This window comes from Arachis ipaensis, chromosome B2 (genome assembly GCF_059453495.1).
Source record: "Arachis ipaensis isolate K30076 ecotype BB chromosome B2, ASM5945349v1, whole genome shotgun sequence".
Classification (NCBI taxonomy): Eukaryota; Viridiplantae; Streptophyta; class Magnoliopsida; order Fabales; family Fabaceae; genus Arachis; species Arachis ipaensis.
Window position 1 is genome coordinate 13,641,430 of NC_142437.1, and position 18,026 is coordinate 13,659,455.

At 34.0% G+C, this 18,026-nt stretch overlaps 3 protein-coding genes across 5 annotated transcripts; 2 read left to right on the forward strand and 1 right to left on the reverse strand.

Annotated features, from left to right (window-relative positions):
- Window positions 1-738: 738 nt before the first annotated feature.
- Window positions 739-4,128, forward strand: LFR (ARM repeat superfamily protein). The gene is made up of 8 exons (XM_016327402.3): window positions 739-1,090; window positions 1,430-1,599; window positions 1,741-1,883; window positions 2,012-2,268; window positions 2,820-2,925; window positions 3,012-3,150; window positions 3,244-3,371; window positions 3,505-4,128. The coding sequence occupies exons 1-8, from the start codon at window positions 895-897 to the stop codon at window positions 3,758-3,760; spliced, it is 1,395 nt and encodes a 464-aa protein (XP_016182888.1). The 5' UTR covers window positions 739-894; the 3' UTR covers window positions 3,761-4,128.
- Window positions 4,129-6,509: 2,381 nt separating this feature from the next.
- Window positions 6,510-9,046, reverse strand: LOC107624919 (NADP-dependent D-sorbitol-6-phosphate dehydrogenase). The gene is made up of 6 exons (XM_016327404.2): window positions 8,822-9,046; window positions 8,460-8,554; window positions 8,232-8,349; window positions 7,573-7,690; window positions 7,214-7,433; window positions 6,510-6,981 (listed from the first exon to the last, which is right to left on the reverse strand). The coding sequence occupies exons 1-6, from the start codon at window positions 8,892-8,894 to the stop codon at window positions 6,751-6,753; spliced, it is 855 nt and encodes a 284-aa protein (XP_016182890.1). The 5' UTR covers window positions 8,895-9,046; the 3' UTR covers window positions 6,510-6,750.
- Window positions 9,047-9,432: 386 nt separating this feature from the next.
- Window positions 9,433-17,956, forward strand: LOC107624918 (polyprenal reductase 2-like). 3 transcript variants are annotated; one of them, XM_016327403.3, is made up of 8 exons: window positions 9,433-9,803; window positions 15,019-15,391; window positions 15,510-15,702; window positions 15,876-16,213; window positions 16,973-17,207; window positions 17,302-17,397; window positions 17,510-17,581; window positions 17,685-17,956. In XM_016327403.3, exons 3-8 carry the CDS (start codon window positions 15,535-15,537, stop codon window positions 17,787-17,789), a joined length of 1,014 nt encoding a protein of 337 aa, XP_016182889.1. In that variant the 5' UTR covers window positions 9,433-9,803; window positions 15,019-15,391; window positions 15,510-15,534; the 3' UTR covers window positions 17,790-17,956. The 3 variants fall into 3 exon arrangements, with proteins under 3 accessions (XP_016182889.1, XP_088360982.1, XP_020971175.1); XM_088504856.1 differs by having other exon boundaries at window positions 9,446-9,807; window positions 15,026-15,391; XM_021115516.2 differs by lacking the exon at window positions 15,019-15,391 and having other exon boundaries at window positions 9,468-9,803.
- Window positions 17,957-18,026: the final 70 nt, after the last annotated feature.

Here is an 18,026-nt window from a genome sequence, read left to right on the forward strand (position 1 = left end):
GTGAACTAACCACTAAACAATTCAATTTAATTTATAAGTTAGTTTTTATTAGTGTTATAGGGCTTGTTTGAGTGCCATTCTAAAAAAAAAAATTTTAAATAATATTTTTTTAGAAGATCTTTTACAAAAGTAAGAGTAATTTTATGTTTGGATATCTCATGTAAAAATATTTTTTTATCTATCAATTGTGTTTGGGTAAAACAAGATAAAAGTATTTTTTTTGTTCATTTATTATGTGAAAAATATCTTTTTTTTAAAAAAATCTTTTAAAAAAATATGTAAATTATAATTTCTCAAAAAAGATATTTTTTTTAAAATTTTTCTAGTGCTTTTATTTTTCTATTAGAAATTTGACAAATACACTAAAGAATAACAAAGATATTTTTTATTGAAATTTTTTTATTAATTTAATGACACCCAAACAAACACATAATCTTTGATGATCAATTTTAATAGTTTACTAATAAAACACCATTTTTATTTTGCTAGCAAAACTTTATGTTATTAACTATGAATTTAATTTTGATGCATGGTGTAAAATAGTTTTATACATATATTTAATTATATAATGATACATTAGTAAAAATAATTACTTTTATATTGATTGTGTAAATAATCATCCAAAAAACAGATGTGATTGTACGAGTGTATAAAACGATATTGTTAGTGCATCAAAATTAAACTCATTAATTATTGTCTATTAGCACAAATATATTTAGGCCTGCGTAACAGAATAATGGGCCTTGGCCCAATTGTTAGCCCAACTAATACTTGAACCAACTCGAAAACCAAATCCCCAATCACATCCCTCTCCCACTCCCACTCTTCGAACCCTATCTCCTGCACCGCCGCGATTTTGCACCTTTTCACGGCCTCGTAGGCGGAAGAAAAGTGATGCAGAAGAGGGAACAGGGAAAGTCCGGTGGATCTTCCGGTGGCGGTTCGGCGCCGCCAGCTAAGAGAGGCCGCCCATTCGGCAGCGGTAGCAACAGTGCCGCGGCAGCAGCAATAGCCGCCGCTGCCGGTGATTCGGCGGCGGCTCCGTCAACCCTGCTCGGTCCTTCGCTTCACGTCCATAGCTCCTTTGCTGGTCCGTTCATTGCTTCTTCTGATTTTCAAATTACGTGTGCTTCATCCTTTGTATTTTCAGCTAAAATTTCTTCTATTTTACCCTAGTTTGATTTTAGAGGAAGATTGAGCATTACTGTTAATGATTTCTTATCGTAGAACAAATTCTGGTTTCTTTTAGGTTCGAGATACGCTTAGATTAGCTTTTTTTTAGTTCAAAATATCTTATAATTAAAACCTTTCTGATCTGAGTTCACTGCTTTTGAGAAGTGAAAAAAAAAGCTTCAATTCAAAATGCGCTTATACAGGAAGTTATGTTGTGAGGGATTAAGGGTCTGTTGACTTCTGTATTCTTTTACAGATCAAAATAATAAAAGAATTGTTTTGGCTCTTCAAAGTGGTCTTAAGAGTGAGCTAACCTGGGCACTCAATACTCTTACGTTGCTCTCCTTTAAAGAGAAGGATGACAGTCGCAAAGACGCCACTCCGCTGGCGAAGATTCCGGGTTTGCTTGATGCACTTCTTCAAGTTGTATGTGCTACCAATCTTGTTTTACTATACCACTTGCTTTGGTGTTATCTCCTTTTGCATAGAAATGCCTTGGAGAAGATCTGTTGATGCTACTCAGTTCTTTGTTATGTTTATAGTTTGTGGTGTTATGAATTGAAACAGATAGATGATTGGCGTGACATAGCACTCCCAAAAGAACTAGTTAAGCCATCAAGGGTCAGATCTTTAGGTGCAAATTCTGTTGTAACTGGATTTGGGAATGAGTATCAGGCATTGGGCTCAACTGGAACTCCCCACCGAGCTGGGTAATTTGTTGTTCTTGAACATAATCTTTGCTTTCAAGTTTTAATTTTCATTGGAGCATATGTTTTCTTTTTGGGGATGGGATGGTAGTGAAATTGAATATGATTGTAGGGCAATTATGTTAATGCAGGTCAGCATCCGCCACTACTGGTACAGAATCAACACAGCAGAGTGGTGTGACAAAGTCACGTTTGTCAGAGTTGTGGTTTGATGAAGATAGTCTCTTTAATTTAGATGATGAAGGGCGAGCAGAAAAACAGCAGTGTGCCGTAGCTGCTTCAAATATCATCAGAAACTTTTCTTTTATGCCAGATAATGAAGTTATAATGGCCCAAAATCGTCATTGTTTGGAAACAGCCTTCCAATGTATAGAAGATCATATTGTAGGTGAGACTTGATGCTTGTAGAATATGACATGCTTGTTTTTCCATATATGGTTCTAGCAGTGATGGAACTTGCATCATTAAGCATCACTTCTGTTTTTGTGTTTTTACAATATTATTTAGAAAATCCTTTTGCCCAAACCCAGACATGGTGGGTGAACTTGGATGTGATTATGATATTGATGATGAAGGCGACACAACTTTTTACTATTATTATTTATTTTCCATGGTATTTGTTTGTGTATAATTTGGAATGCATGGCTAATGTAAATGGGAACTTCTTGATTACTTAGCTATCCTTTTTGACAAGTGACATCTAAATAGACAATACATAAGGTTCTTGATTCGGAACTGGGAGATAAATGATAGCCCTTCTTCTGATAAAGTGTCACAAAAACACCTTGGGTTTTAGTTTCCTAAGGATCTAATGTTATTGTTATTGTTATTGTTATTGTTATTGTTGAGTTCGTTTGACTTTATCATCAATTCATCTATTGCTTTTCTCAATAAAACTTGTATACTGTTTTGTTACAAAAATGTTCACTATGTTTATAGAGGATGAAGAACTTGTCACAAATGCTCTAGAGACAATTGTTAACTTGGCTCCACTTCTGGACCTTCGAATATTTAGCTCATCCAAGCCATCTTTTATTAAAATAACGTGAGTGATTCTTTCTATTTTACTGTGCGTGCATGTCATTATAATCCTTTTTCTTATTGATTGATGAACTGTTGTATGCATTACAGAGAAAAACGTGCAGTTCAGGCCATCATGGGCATGCTGGAATCCACAGTCAAAGCCTGGCATTGTGCTGCTGCAGAATTACTTGGGCGTTTGATCATTAATCCTGACAATGAGCCATTCTTACTTCCATTCTTTCCACAGGTTAACATCTTTCATTCATGTTATTCTTGTTAATTTGTTTGATGCTCCCAAATAATAGTAATAATAATTATTACAATTGATTGATTATGGCAGATACACAAGCGTTTAATTGATCTCATCAGTTTACCAGCATTAGATGCACAAGCAGCTGCTATTGGTGCACTGTATAACCTTGCTGAAGTTAATATGGACTGTAGGTTGAAGATTGCCAGCGAGAGATGGTGATTTCTTCATATACCAATTCTTGAATGAATATATATACAGATAAATTTATAGTAGAGTAATTTTCTATAAATTGTCACGAAGCTAGTGAATAAATTGTAGCGCTAACTGGTAAAATTTCCTCAAACTCAGGGCAATAGATCGATTGCTTAAAGTGATAAAGACACCGCATCCCGTTCCTGAAGTTTGCCGGAAAGCTGCAATGATATTGGAGAGTCTTGTGTCCGAGCCACAAAATAGAACCTTGTTGCTGGCGTATGAGAATGCTTTTGCCGAGATCCTTTTCATGGAAAGCAAATATTCAGATACTTTTGCAAGGATATTATATGAACTAACGTCTAGGCCAAATAACAGAGTGGCAATGGCTCGGGGAATCTGGGGCATGTAACTAGATTGTTCATCGGTGACATCACTCAGCTTCTGCAACTTGGGTATATACCTTGAGTGTACTTGGAAGTTGTATGAATCAGATATTTATTGTACATTTCTGTTCAAGATGATTAGGTTATAGAAGAACATTTTATGTTAGATGGGTGGATAGGAGCTTTTGTGGACAGAATTTTTAGACTTCTATCCATTGGTGGTGAGAGACAAAACAGAAATTGGATTTGATTTCAGCATCTAAGATGTTCTCTTGCTACTTCTAATTAAAAGATTTGTATTTAGCTTGCATCTCTAGGAAATCAAATGAACATATGTATTGTCGAATATCTAAATCGCTAGAACTATGGGTTTGTTCGACCCTTTTAGCTTCTATAATAGGGTAATGCTACCGTGCTGAAAGCAAATTTTTTCAGCATGTGAGGAACTGATGTGTTATGATTGAATGAGTGACGCGTATGAGTACTGTGGTTACACACACAGACAATTTCTGTCACACAAATCAGAAGAGTGTATGAAAGTGATTAGGTAAAATAGATTAGTGTTGCCATAATGCTTTTGATTATATTTATTGGACTTTTTGATGGGCTAGCCAAATTATTTTCATGTGTGGACTAAGTTTTCAATGTTAATTTATAAAAAAAAAAAAACTTATTGTAATGATACAAGAAATTTTATATTACAAATAAAGAAACGTAGGATTAATTTGTTGTCGAATAATTCATTATTTATAAAGCAACGATATTTTTTTTTACAAAAAAAAATCATGATAAGGAATTTAAATAGGTATTTAAAATAAGTTTTTAAATGTATTTTATTTTAATTAGAATTTTGAGTTAAATTTAGCCTAAATGTTTTGTTGGTCTATGAAATAATTAAAAGTAGGTTTGGTCCAATAATAATAATAATAATAATAATGATAATGATAATGATAATGATAATAATAATAATATAGATAAAATAAAAAATTTACTATGTCCACCCACTTTAATATTTTAAAAAGTTTCAATAAAATTAAAAAATAATATTAACCTCTCAATTATTTTAATAATTGTCCAACTTTTTCTCTTTCCCAAATTTTCGTCTAATTTAAATTTAAATCTCACTTTTTTTTTTTATATATATCTCTTTCTTTACGTTTTGATTTTCAAATTTTATATAAATTTACGTGCAAATATATTGAATCTTTGGAGATACATTGACAATGTAAAATATTTTACACTATTGTGCAATAATATTTATTTTTTTATGACTATTCACATAATCAATACAAAATATAGTTATTTTTACTATATGATCTTACGTAATTATTAGATGTACGTATAAAATTATTTTACATTGACAGTGTATTAAATTAAATTATAAAAATATTCATAAAAAACTTTTGATTAATTAAATATCATATTTTAAAACTTATTTCTCCATGATTTATGAATTAAACATTGTAAAAATTCCTTTACCTAGTCACTAAAATTAATTTTAAATACTTGTTTAAATTTCTTATAATGATGACTTACTTTAAAAGTATATTTTTATGTCGTAAATAATAAATAAAAAATAATAAAATAAAATACATTTAGAAACTTATTTTAAATACCTATTTAAATTCTTTATTATAACTTTCTTTGAAAAAATATATATATGCTTGCTTTATAAATAATAAATTATTCGACAACAAATTAATCTTACATTTTTTTGTTTATAATATAAAAGCATATATCATTGTATATTATTTATATGTTATAAATACAAGGTTATTTTTTAAGAAATCAATTTTTGTATTATCATAAAAATGTCAATCGAATAAGTTTTTTTTTTCATAAACTCATATTGAAAACTTAGTCCATACTTAAAAAGATAATTTGGCTAGCCCATCAAAAAGCCCAATAAACATAATCACAAGCATTAAGATAACATTAATATATTCTACCTAATCACTTTTCTACATCCTTCTGACTGTGACAGAAATTGTCAGTGGATATGATCACAGTACTCATACGCGTCACTCATCCAATGACAACACATCAATTCCTCACATGCTGAAAAAATTTGCTTTCAGCACCATAATATTACCCTCTATATTATTGTGTATGTTGTTTGGTGGGAGAGATCGTTTTGATATCATTACTACTTGCTAGTTGCTAGCTATTCTAAAACTAACTCGAAGCAGTCGTTGGGAGAATATTCAAACATTTCCTAGTTGGCATACAGAACCGCTTCTCCACTCTCTTCCCTTTTTTTTTTTTAATGTACTTTGGTTTCTAATGTAACGGATAAGTCAATTCGCTTTTAAAGTTGATTTTTAAAGAAGCGAAAATTTAGTATTCTGCTGTCAACTTCAGTTGCTTTTCATCTTTCAGACGACATTGGAAACTTTCAAGCTAATTTTCACGGATCAGTCCCTTGATCATGCCACTGGCTGGCTTTGAAGGAGTGCAGTGTCAGGTAGTTATACGACCAAAGATGGATATATTTGGCTTCTAAAGAGGCAGATCAACTGGAACCAGCAAGCTAATTGGAATTGGATTTGGCGTGGCCACCTTCCGGAAAAAATAAAATTGTTCCTTTGGCCTTGCATGTATGATGCTCTTCCTACTGCTTTGCGCTTTAAGAGAGGCCTAGCAGATTCGGATGTGTCCCTGCTGTCTTGGCTTGTATTTAATATCCTGGGATTTCTACACACGAAATTCATTTATAAATTTTTTTCAAAGATAACATTTCCAGAAAGGTGTAAAGTAAAAACATGGATAAACAAGTTGAGCAACTAAAATTTTCTGAATTCTTATTTAGGGCACCTATTGCCTCAGGTGATTTTTTGGTCATCACCAAGCATAGTTCAGATAAGCAAATCTAATGGGGATTAAAAAGATTGGCTTTCACAAAGTTTAATGATAATTCAAATCTAAAAAGATTCAAGAACCCTGATATATTTGCATATTTTAAAGATCATACATGCCAACAAAAAAGAAAAAGATCCTAAAAAAGGGACCCGTAGACTCAAGCGAAAAGATCGATTCCCCAAAACCTGGCTGGTTGGTTAGTTCTATATTTCTTGTCCATACTTCCGATGAGCTCCATGTCCTCTTTAGATAGCTCAAAATCAAACACCTGGATATTCTTTTTCAATCTTTCCAGTTTCGATGATTTAGGAATGCCAACAGTGTTCCTTTGAATGCCCCAACGAAGAGCACTTTGTGCAGCAGTCTTTTTGTATTTTTCAGCCAGACCCTGAAAGTCACACAAGTTAATTCGTTAATTCGATTTCCAAAATCCTTTCAACTATAATAACAAAACAACTAATTCTTGTCTCATAAGGTGAGTTTCGCTAAATAGATTAAACAATGCTTTCATGTCCTATTGTAAATAAATTGGTCAAGTTCGCTTCTTAGAGATCCAACGAGTTGTTTTGAATAAATCATGCCAGGCTTTCGGTGTTTGGAAACTAGAATTGATAACTTACCTTTAGAACTTGGTCATCTAAACATGAAACTGTACCAAACCATTCTGTATCAGCCGCAGCACCTCCAAGAGGAGTATGGGCTGTGACACAAACCCCATGCTTCTTGCAAAACTTGACGAGCGAATCACGCTGGAAGTATGGGTGGGTTTCAATCTGATTCCCAGCAGGCTTTATCTTGGAATATGCTAAACAATCTCTGGTCAAAAAGATATCATAGTTGCTGCAAGAAAAACTCTTCATCATGTTCTATTTTGCATGAATAGAATGATCAATTTCTCTAGTAAATTGCTTCTAGAAATATCAAAGAATTAACCAAGCAACCAATAACAGTGAAGATCGTTTTGCAGGACTAATTTTACCTGATTCCAATGCTACGAACAAGATCTTCCATAGCATGCCAGGTAGTTTCCAGGAATATAGTGGTATCTATGTCCAACACCCCATCGTCACCCAAAGCACTATCAGTTGTACCAACACCTGCATGCGTGTTAAATATCACACACATGAATTAGATGGCACAAGTCTTCTTACAATCTCAAACAACATAATCTGAATGAATATATTATTAGAGTTGTAAATAGCTATTAAGTTAATTAATCACATGTAGAGTGATGTACAGTTAGTCAGTGGTGTCAAGTTAGTTAGGAAATTAGTTTTTGATTTTCTGTTTCTACTGACTCAGCACCATTCGGTTACTGAGTGTTGCTTCATGTACATGTATATATACTGCACTCTGCAGCTGAATAACACTGATTCCCTTCTTCATACTTCTAATATACATTTATAGAGACATACCAGATAAATCATTTCCTTATCAGATAGGTTTGCCCGTCGCCATTAAAATAAATAAAGAAAAAAAATTGATATACAACCCTCCCATGCAAGCATGTATTTTATTACCTTTTCCTGAATGGTGCGAGAAAAATTTGTACTTTCAAATTAATGGGGGATGACTTTAGGGAGTCTGCTCTAACTATTCCAAAAAAAGGGGGATAAATATAAAAAAAAACTGGTATACCAGTGAGCCTTGTAGCAACAGGGAAGTGAACCAGATACAAATCCAGATAATCCAATTGAAGCTTCTTGAGACTGCCCTTGCAGGCCTCAATAACATGTCCATGATCAGAATTCCAAAGCTGAAGTCAAATTGAATTCCCAGGAAATACAGTCACTATGCAATTCTCAGAAACCACCATTACTAGTGAAAAAAAATGGCATATTGATTTGTTGAGAAGGTGAAAGTGACCTTGGTGGTAATGAAAAGGTCCTCCCTCTTAACAAGACCACTAGTGAAGGCCTCTTTAAGCGCCACTCCAACGTCTGCTTCGTTCTTGTAATCAGCTGCAAATCCATTGCATTCAAATCTAGTCAACAATCATATACCTACTTATCATCATCACATCAAAAGGTTAAAAAAAATAGCAAAGTCATCAACAAAAATTACCTCCAAATTAGCAAAGATAGTAAGTTTTGACTCTTCAATCAATCCAAAACTAAACTTCCTGATTCGTAACTTAAAATATCCAGAAGAGAATAAAACCCTAAAATATTGATGATGATAAGATTCAATAAATTGGGAAAAGATTTGTAATTGAATAAGGAAAATACCAGCACAATCAAAGTGGCGATAACCAATTTTAATGGAATTAAGGATGAGATCCTTGACTTGATGAGATTCCATGCGTCACACACCAAGTCCAATGATAGGCATCTTGAAGCCGCTGTTGAGTGTTATCGCCATTTTCTTCTTTGCTTCAAGCTTCACAATACCTCTAAGTCTAAATTCACTTCGCTCTAACTCTGTCTGTGAGTGACAGTTTGCCACGAACTTTGTTATCGTTCCCTTTTATTCGATTTTGGGCTACCACCTTCGAAACATGCCAAGCCGATTAAAGGCCCAATATTGTGAAAAATTGACGTGAACTAACTAATTGTAACATTCCGTCAAAAAAAATATACTACTAATTGTAACGTTGTTACATTTTATATAAGGTTCTCAAAATCCGTTCGGACCGGTTGGTCGAATCGTGAATTGCTACAAAAATGAATCGGTTAAATGTTAAAATTGCCAATTTTAAAAATCGTAAGTGAACCGTCTAATCGGTTGAGAATCGGTCGGTCGAACCGAACCAGTACCGGCCGATTTTTTGAAATGGGAAGCAAACGGCGCCGTTTCATTGCTTCTGAATCAATGAACCCTAACTCCTCCACTCCCCTCCACTCTCGAGTCCAGCCTAGCCTCCAGAAGCAGAACGCGCTAGCCTCTCACTGTCTCTCACACTCAGTCCAGAGCTCCTGGTCCTCCCTTACTTCCGTCCAGCCACCGCCTGCTACCGCCGCCTTCGGAACTTCCACCTTCGAAGAGCCACCGCCTGCTCCCGCACTTCCTCTCCATCGCGCAGCAGCCATCGCAACCTTCCTTCCCCTCCATCGCTTAGCCACCGTGCGAACGTGGAAGCCTCCGTCGGGCAGCCACGGTGCCGTCGGCGCCAGCTCTGTTCCGCTGCAGCCACTGCCCGTTCGAAGGTGAACCTGTCGTGGTGTCTCCCTCTTGCCGTCTTGCGTGCTCTGTTCAAGGGGCTTCTAGCAGGTTGGTAAATTTTTTTTTAAACTATAATTGAATAATTTGTTGTTACTGTGAAGTTCTTTGAATTGTGAACCGTGAACTGTGAGCTATGTCTATGATTTAGATTTTTTATTTTTCTGTGAACTGTGAATTTTGTTGAATGATTGTTGAATAGTTAATAAATTATAGAACTTGTTTGTATGCTGTGTGTGTGACTCTGTTTTCTGAATAGTGGCACATGTTTTCTAGACAATTTGATAACACGTTACACTCTTTTACCTTATATACCTTCTTCCTGTGGTTTAATCTTTGGTTTCTATTTAATCCTGGGTGCCATGAAGGAAGTCATTGCATTAAGGAGTTTGGAAGCTTTTCCAAAATTTCAGATGGAAGTTAAACGCCTGTTCACTGAACTCAACTGAATTAAATCTAAATTTTACTTCTCTAAAGCTTAGAACTTATAAGCAGCTGTTTTTAACAAAGGTAAAGGGCTTTATATACACATAATAAATAAATCATATGTTAGAAAAAGATTGAAAAGACTGTAGTTAAAGGCAAAAATGGGTCATAATTTTATGTTAAAAATATTATGTGCATTAATATTTTAAAACTTAGATGTTAATTGTTTCATAATACACAAATGCTATTTGGACAGTTCAGAGTTGTTTAGACAACTTCGATTATAAACATTAAGCAACAAAGGTATTGGTTGGCTCTAATTTTACATTGTCCGTCTATATAAGATCCACACTTTGATTACTTACAATTAATTATGAATAATTATTGTTAGTTAAGTTGTGAATTTTGTTGCTGTAACTTGTTACTAGGTTGAATTATTATCGAATAATTTTGACTTATGAGATTACTAAGTTGAATTATTATCGAATAATATTATATCTTTGCGCGATTTGTTGCATGGTCCTTCGATTCATTCAATCTTTGAAATTTATCACCTTAACTTATACTATATAGTCCACAGGAAAATTCTTCTACACATAAAAAGGAATAAGGAAGAATTTTATTTTCAATAAAGTGAAATACAAATACTTATTAAAAACGTATTGGCATCACATAATAATTATTCTTCGAAAAAACGATAAATAGGGCTTTGACCTTTTGATCCGCGGATATTTAAGTCCTCAATGATTTGAAAATACATTTAAGTTCCTGATATTTTCTAAACTTAGACATATCAATTCCTCATATTCACTTGGGTCTGTCAGATCTAATGAAAAAATCAAACGTGACTTTTGTTGTACTGACTTGATTGATATGGATGTACACGTGAGAAAGTTTTTAAAATGGAACAGATTAGACTTAGGGATTGATTGGTCCAGATTTTGAAAAGATCAAGAATTTAAATATATTTTTAAATTCTTAGGGATTTAAATGTTTGCAGACTAAAAAGTCAGAATTGATTTGTCTTTTTTCTATTATTATTATGAAAAGGGAGAATATTTCTTCTTTGCGTGGTGTAAATTATAATTATAATTTTGCTTTGGGACGGGACACACAGGCCCCGCAGTTTTGACTTGTATTGCTTTCCCTAGCACTATGGGCCTGGTTTCTGTATAATTCTAACTAGGGGTGCACATGGGCAGGGTGAAGTCGGGTTTGATGTGACCCAGACCTGACCCGAAATATACACCGGATCTATTTATTAGACCCGAATCCGGCCCTAGATCCGATGAAACCAATACACTTTCGGGCCACAATTATATCGGGTGAAAAACCGGGTGAAAACTGGGCCGTTAACATTACATTATGTTGATACCTTCTTGTAAGTTAGCATGTAAAAATATCCAAATTTCCAAGACTCCAACCATTATTTAACATGGTAAAATTCACTTAGAAAAATATAACAAGAACCAACCCTTCTTCAAAATTAAAGCATAACCATAATCAATACTAATATTGTCTAATAATACCAAATATTTAAATCAATACAAATAACACAATATTATGCATTAGTCTAAAGTCTTATGCATTCTAAACATAAAACATTAACTTATAGTCTTATAATGACTAATAACACAAAATATTAAGATTTACAATACTTAAATTCCACATAAGAATAGTCATGATCCATCACTAATAACACAAAATATTAATTGTGTATGATGACCGGGTCACCGGGCCGACTTCGGGTGACCCGAGCTATGGCCCGGACCCGACCCGAAATAATGACCGGGTCTATTTTTGAGACCCTTATCCGGCCCTAAACCCAATGAAATCACACCAAATTAGCCCCAAAAGTGTTCGGGACTGGGCCAGACCTTCGGGCCGGGCCGGGTTTGTGCACCCCTAATTCTAACAATAATAACCGTGCATCAACAACTAAAATTATCGTGATGGCTCGAAAAATAAAAAAAGAATTAAAAATTATAAAATGGATTCTTATCCACCTTATCAAATCAAAAGAAGAGTCAAGCTTGGGCCATGTAATAATAGCCTTCACCATCCATGTTCTTTTGAAAATGAGATCTTACTTTGTCTCTTAAATATGCTCTCTTAATTGTTAGAATCTCAAATAGGGTAGCCTAGAACGAAAAGATTTTCATATTTTGAATAGTTAATGAATTAATAGGTTAAATTTATTTTTATTTATATATTAAATATTTGTAATAATAATACAATAACAAAATTTTATTGATTAGATAGAATTAGTTAGATAAATAAACATACAGTAAGTACTTGAGTGAATGGATAAGATGAGATAAGATGAGGAGGAGACGAATAACAAATGTAGTCAACAGTGAGATTTCCAGCAAAAAAAGTAGAGATGATACTTGCAAGATACTCCATCACTCAAGTTAAAAGAATTAGAAAGGTACAAGGATTAGGATTAAGTGTATTATATCTGAGGGAACCGTAAGCTCTCCATTATGTAGTACCAGAGGTGATGTATTGAAAAAGTGTAACACTATTTATATTGATCGCATCTTTCTATATTTCGTGAGATCCTTTGCTCGTTGAAGGTGTGCTCTCTCTCCTTGTGGGTTTCAGCTCGTGTGAGTGTGCAGACCTGGATGAGATTGGTCAATCCTGGGTTAAGCCCAGATTTGCGTGAAATGGGTGGGACCGCCTATAACAATAAACAAAATTATCGTATTTATTATGGAGTTAAATTATAAAGTAGTCTCTAAGATTTACAAATTGCATCGATTTGGTCTTGGATTTACCAATTGCATTGTTTACATTTTTGACATTGTAAAAAATGCACCTAGTTGGTCCCTCGCCCTATTTTCAACCATTTAACTTTGCTGCCGGTACATGGCAAATGAGTGTCACATTGTACACATAAAACGATGTCGTATAGATTCTGGTGCTAAAACACCCTTGGAACGACATCATTCGACAAATTTAGTGAGTTAAAAGTTTGAAACCTCAAAGTCTGGGATCACTTCATCTTCTTCCTCTTAAGTGAAACACTCAACGTATAAAATCCTATATAAATGTTGTCTAGAGTTTGAAGGTTGAAACTATTTGGCGAGGTGGAGTTCGCTCGCACTCTGAGCTCCGTGCACTCTGAAGAAAGGAGAAATGTTCTTTGTGAAACCCAGTTTTACGGAGGTAAGGATGTAGTGGAAAATATTTTTTTATGCTTTTCTTCTACATCATCAGCCTAGAGAAAAAAGCCATACCATATTTTTGCCCCTAGTCTGTATGAACTGGGGTTAGAAGTTATGAACTTTCAAATACTTAGCAACTATTTCTACGCAAAAACTCACATTGTAATTGAGACAACCAAAGAATGACTTATTTGAGTTGGTATCTGTTTTAGACCACCGAAGCACGGGGTGGCAGCTGCATCCACAACGCTCTTGCACCTGTGAACCTCTACTCCAACTTGGAGTTTTCGATGTTGATCACATAGAGAGCTTTCTTGACCCTGACTTGCACTCCCAATCATGACTCTATTTTCAGTTTTAAACAAAAAACAATAAAAAAGAGGAAGAAAAACATTGGTGAACAAAGAGAAAAAGAAGAAAAAGAATGTTGGTGAACAAAGAAAAGAAGAAAAATGATATAGAACTGCGGTTAAAATTAGGGTTAAAAATAGGTAGAGGACCACATTGGGTCAAATAGTTTTAATTGCCAGCTCAACTGTTTGTTACATACTCTAGCATGGCGTGTCAGTGCCATGTTATTGCTGGCGACAAGGTTAAATGGCCGAAAATAAGGTGAATGACCAACTAGGTGTATTTTTTACAATGTTAAAGATATACACAATGGAATCGGTAAGTCAATGACTAAATTAGTGTAATTCGTCAATCTCATGAATATTTTAAGGTTTAACTCATCTATTATGCATCATGATACTACTTATACATAAATTTTGTTTAATTATATTATGTATAATGGTCTTGTGTCATCACAATCTTTCTTCATTTATCTATTATCATTTATTTTATCTACTTTTTTATTAGATATTCTGCCGATTTTTTTTATATATTCAAGCCATTGGGACGAGAGTATACCATATTTTTTAATAATAAATGGGATTTATATAATACGTATAATAATAAAATTAGTAAAAATGATAAATATTTAGTTATATATATGTATGTATGAAAAAAGATATACGAAAATAAAATTAGAATTAGGTAATGATGTCAATTTTGTTTTTTGGTATTGTAATTTCTATATTTTCTTTTAAACAACATTAATTGAACCTATTTTTTGGGTCTTGGATTGCGATAAACCCAAAGACCAAAAACATATAAACAAAGATAAAAAACACACCATCTACACTTAATAAGCAATCAAAAAACCCAAGTGAGTTCATGACACAAAAAAAAAAAAAAAGAACATAAGTGAGTTTAATTACGAATACGGCTTCCTACAATATGTACCCAAGACTTATATAAAATATCGTATAAGAACTTAAGAAGTATTAAAATCACACCTATTAACTCTATAATACCCATAATATAAATAGACTTTTAATCCATCAATAAAATAATACTATATAAATTAAAATAAATTTTTGAAAGTGTTAAAAATTAGTTTTTAAATTAAAATTTACTTTGTATAAAATTGGTTTTTCTTTTAACTAATTTTTAAAAGAAAAATTAATTTTAAAATAAATCAATTTTTTAAAAGTAACCAATTTTTGTATAAAAACAAATTTTTATATAAAAATCAAATTAAAGTTGATTTTAAATCGATTAAAGTTAATTTTTGAATTAACCTTAGTCATGTACATCCGCTAACTCCCCTTTTTCTCATACCTAAGTTGGTAGCGCAGTAGAATCAGGGAAGCTACAATCAAATCGGAGCATGCGATCAGCATTAGAAATTGTGCGTATTATCCACAATGAAAGCAAAAATGAATAGCTGAGCACGCATAAGCCGAGTTGAAGATTTTCTACAATATGAGGCAGAGGTCTTTGTTGCGTGGTGAGAAGCTGTAAAGGAAGACCTTCCAAGACAGGAATGATGAGGATGAGGGCCACCTTCCATGCCGATCACTGCGTCCATTGATTCAGAGGCTTGGAGAGGGAAACGTAATTTTGGGATCCAGGTCGGGTTGGAGAGCGTGGAGTTTTTTGGGTCTGGGCCAGGTTATTTGTCCGGTCCGTGACCAAAAAGATAAAGTTGCTAGTTCGGTAGTTCCCACAGCTTACTCCTCATATCTTTCTTAACCTGCCCCTAACGCTTTCATTTTATGTACCTCATCTTAGTCATCTACCTAGTACTCAAAATAACTATGTTTCTCTGTTGAAGGTTCCATCATCATCATCTTATAGTAATGGAGTTGGAGATGCATACGATCCTTGCTCAATTGCTGAGACTAGCATGGATCGCTGGTACACTTCCCATTCTCATCGCTTCAATTCCAATTTCCAGACTCAACTTCCTCCATACAATCTTCTTGGGTTTTGCTAGAAGGGGAAAAATCATGCACTCATCTTCCCTGGTAAATATATCACTTTCACTCTCCTATATACCCTTTTCATTTTTATTACTTTTATCATTGTTATTGTATAAATTTTTTGCCTTTTCATGAAATGGATGTGAATATATGACCCATCTGATAATGAGGTGCTTGAAAGTTTGAAACTTTGCAATATATTTGATTTGACTTTGCAGAAATTCACGCTCCCTCAGAGATTCTTCTTGCACTTCTATATTGTTGCATCAATATGGACAACGTTCTTGCTTGTTACAACTTGGTGTTATGCATACACAATGGTGCCATCGGTTAGGGAATCATCTGCATACTCTACCATTACAAGCTACTTGATTGGAGGCTCAGTTCTGAGAACTGGTTCAACTACAATGCTTCAGAGGCATGCTGTTTGGCAAGCTGTTTTTCTTCTTTTGTTAATGGAAGCTCAAGTGTTGAGACGCCTATTTGAAACCATATATGTATTTAAATATAGCCCCTCTGCCCGCATGCACATCCTTGGTTATCTCACTGGAATGTTGTAAGTTTATTTCATAATCTTTCTAATTTACCTCCCTTGAACTCCCTTTCTTTTTTTTATTAGAATAATTTTGACTATTATATATTCCTATTGTGATGTGTGTGTGAAAGGCCTATTTGCTTGTTATTAATCTTAAATCATAGGCATTTCTTTGATAATCTTTGTTCTTATTGAATTACTTTTATTTGATTTCTTTTCTACATGCTACGAAATACATTTATTTATGACAGCCATTGTCATTTTAATAGATATGATTCAATTGTTCAGCTGCTATGCGTTTGTTATATCATAGTGTATAAATTGCCTTAAACTTTTTGGGGATGGGTATGACAATGTTCTAGTTGGCAAAAAGTTTTGTAGTTTACTAGTTTATGAATGAGACAACATGAAATTCAGATTTATGCTCCATGGAGACATTTTTTTGGAATGTTTGGACTGGAAACATTGTGCACCGAACTAAAAGAAAAACCGAAACAGAAGAGAAACTCTAAGAGAAGTAAGGGAAAAGCAAGCAGAACCCTGCAGTTGTGAATGACTAATTCCATATATATGTAACTACTCCTAGGTATATTTGAAGTGCTGCACGTTGATTTGAAATCTTAATCTAGTTTCAAGAATGAAGAGTCGTATGATCTGTTTCTTAGATGAATAATGAATTCTGCATTTTCTTTTACTATGCTTGTTATTTATCACTCACTGGTTGGATACATGCAAACACTAAAATGGGAATAATTGATTTGTTTGTTTTTACGAAGCTAGCTTCTACCTAGCAGCACCAATGTCGCTGTGTGCTGATTGCGCCTTCGATGTGTTGTACTTCCTAGTAAATCTAGTCACCAAGTTCATCGTCGTAGGCAAGGATCATATGCCACCAGTGGAGGTAGAACTTTGGCAAGTTGTAAATCCTCTTGTCAAACTTGGATGGAAGCATTGGATTGGTGCGGCTGTTTTTTTCTGGGGTTGGATTCACCAACAAAGATGCCATAAGATTCTTGTATGTAGCATCCACTTGAAATTTTTGACATTGAAATCTTAACAGTCTTCCAATTTCCTGTCATGTATTTGTCTGAATTTAATAATTTTGCTAGGGTTCGCTTCGAGATTCAAGACAAGCAGAGGAATATGCAATTCCTCACGGTGATTGGTTTGAAATTGTTTCATCTCCACATTATCTCTCTGAAATAGTAACACTCCCCCCTCCCACCCTCCTTCCTCCTTTCTTTCCCATATCTGTTTTCCTTGTGGTATTATGTGACTCATGATGTTGAATATGGCTAATGTTTGACAATAATGAAGGTTATATACGGCAGTTTTGTTGTTGCCACTGGAGGATCCGATCTAACCATATGGCTACTACTTGTTTTTGTGGTAATACATAAATTGTAGATTAGCAAGATTTTCTAATTCTTTAAGGGAAAAAATGTTTAGTTGATTTTCTTTTTCTTTGACATGTTTCTTTCAATTGGTTCAGCTGGCAAATCTGTCATTTGCAGCAGTGGAAACACATAGATGGTATCACCAGAAATTTGAAGATTATCCAAGAAGTCGGTTTGCTGTTATACCATATATTCTCTGAGATAATGAGACAAATAGACAATGCTTTTCATATTAGATTAAAGAAAAGCACTACGTTAATTCTCATAGATGTGCCTGTTCGTATGAACTTATTTAGTTTATAGAAAAAAGGCTTGTATTTAATATACTGAGATTTCTACACACGAAATTCATTTACAAATTTTTTTCAAAGATAACATTTTCAAAAAGGTGTAAAGTAAACAAATGGATAAACAAATCTAATGGGGCTTAAAAAGAT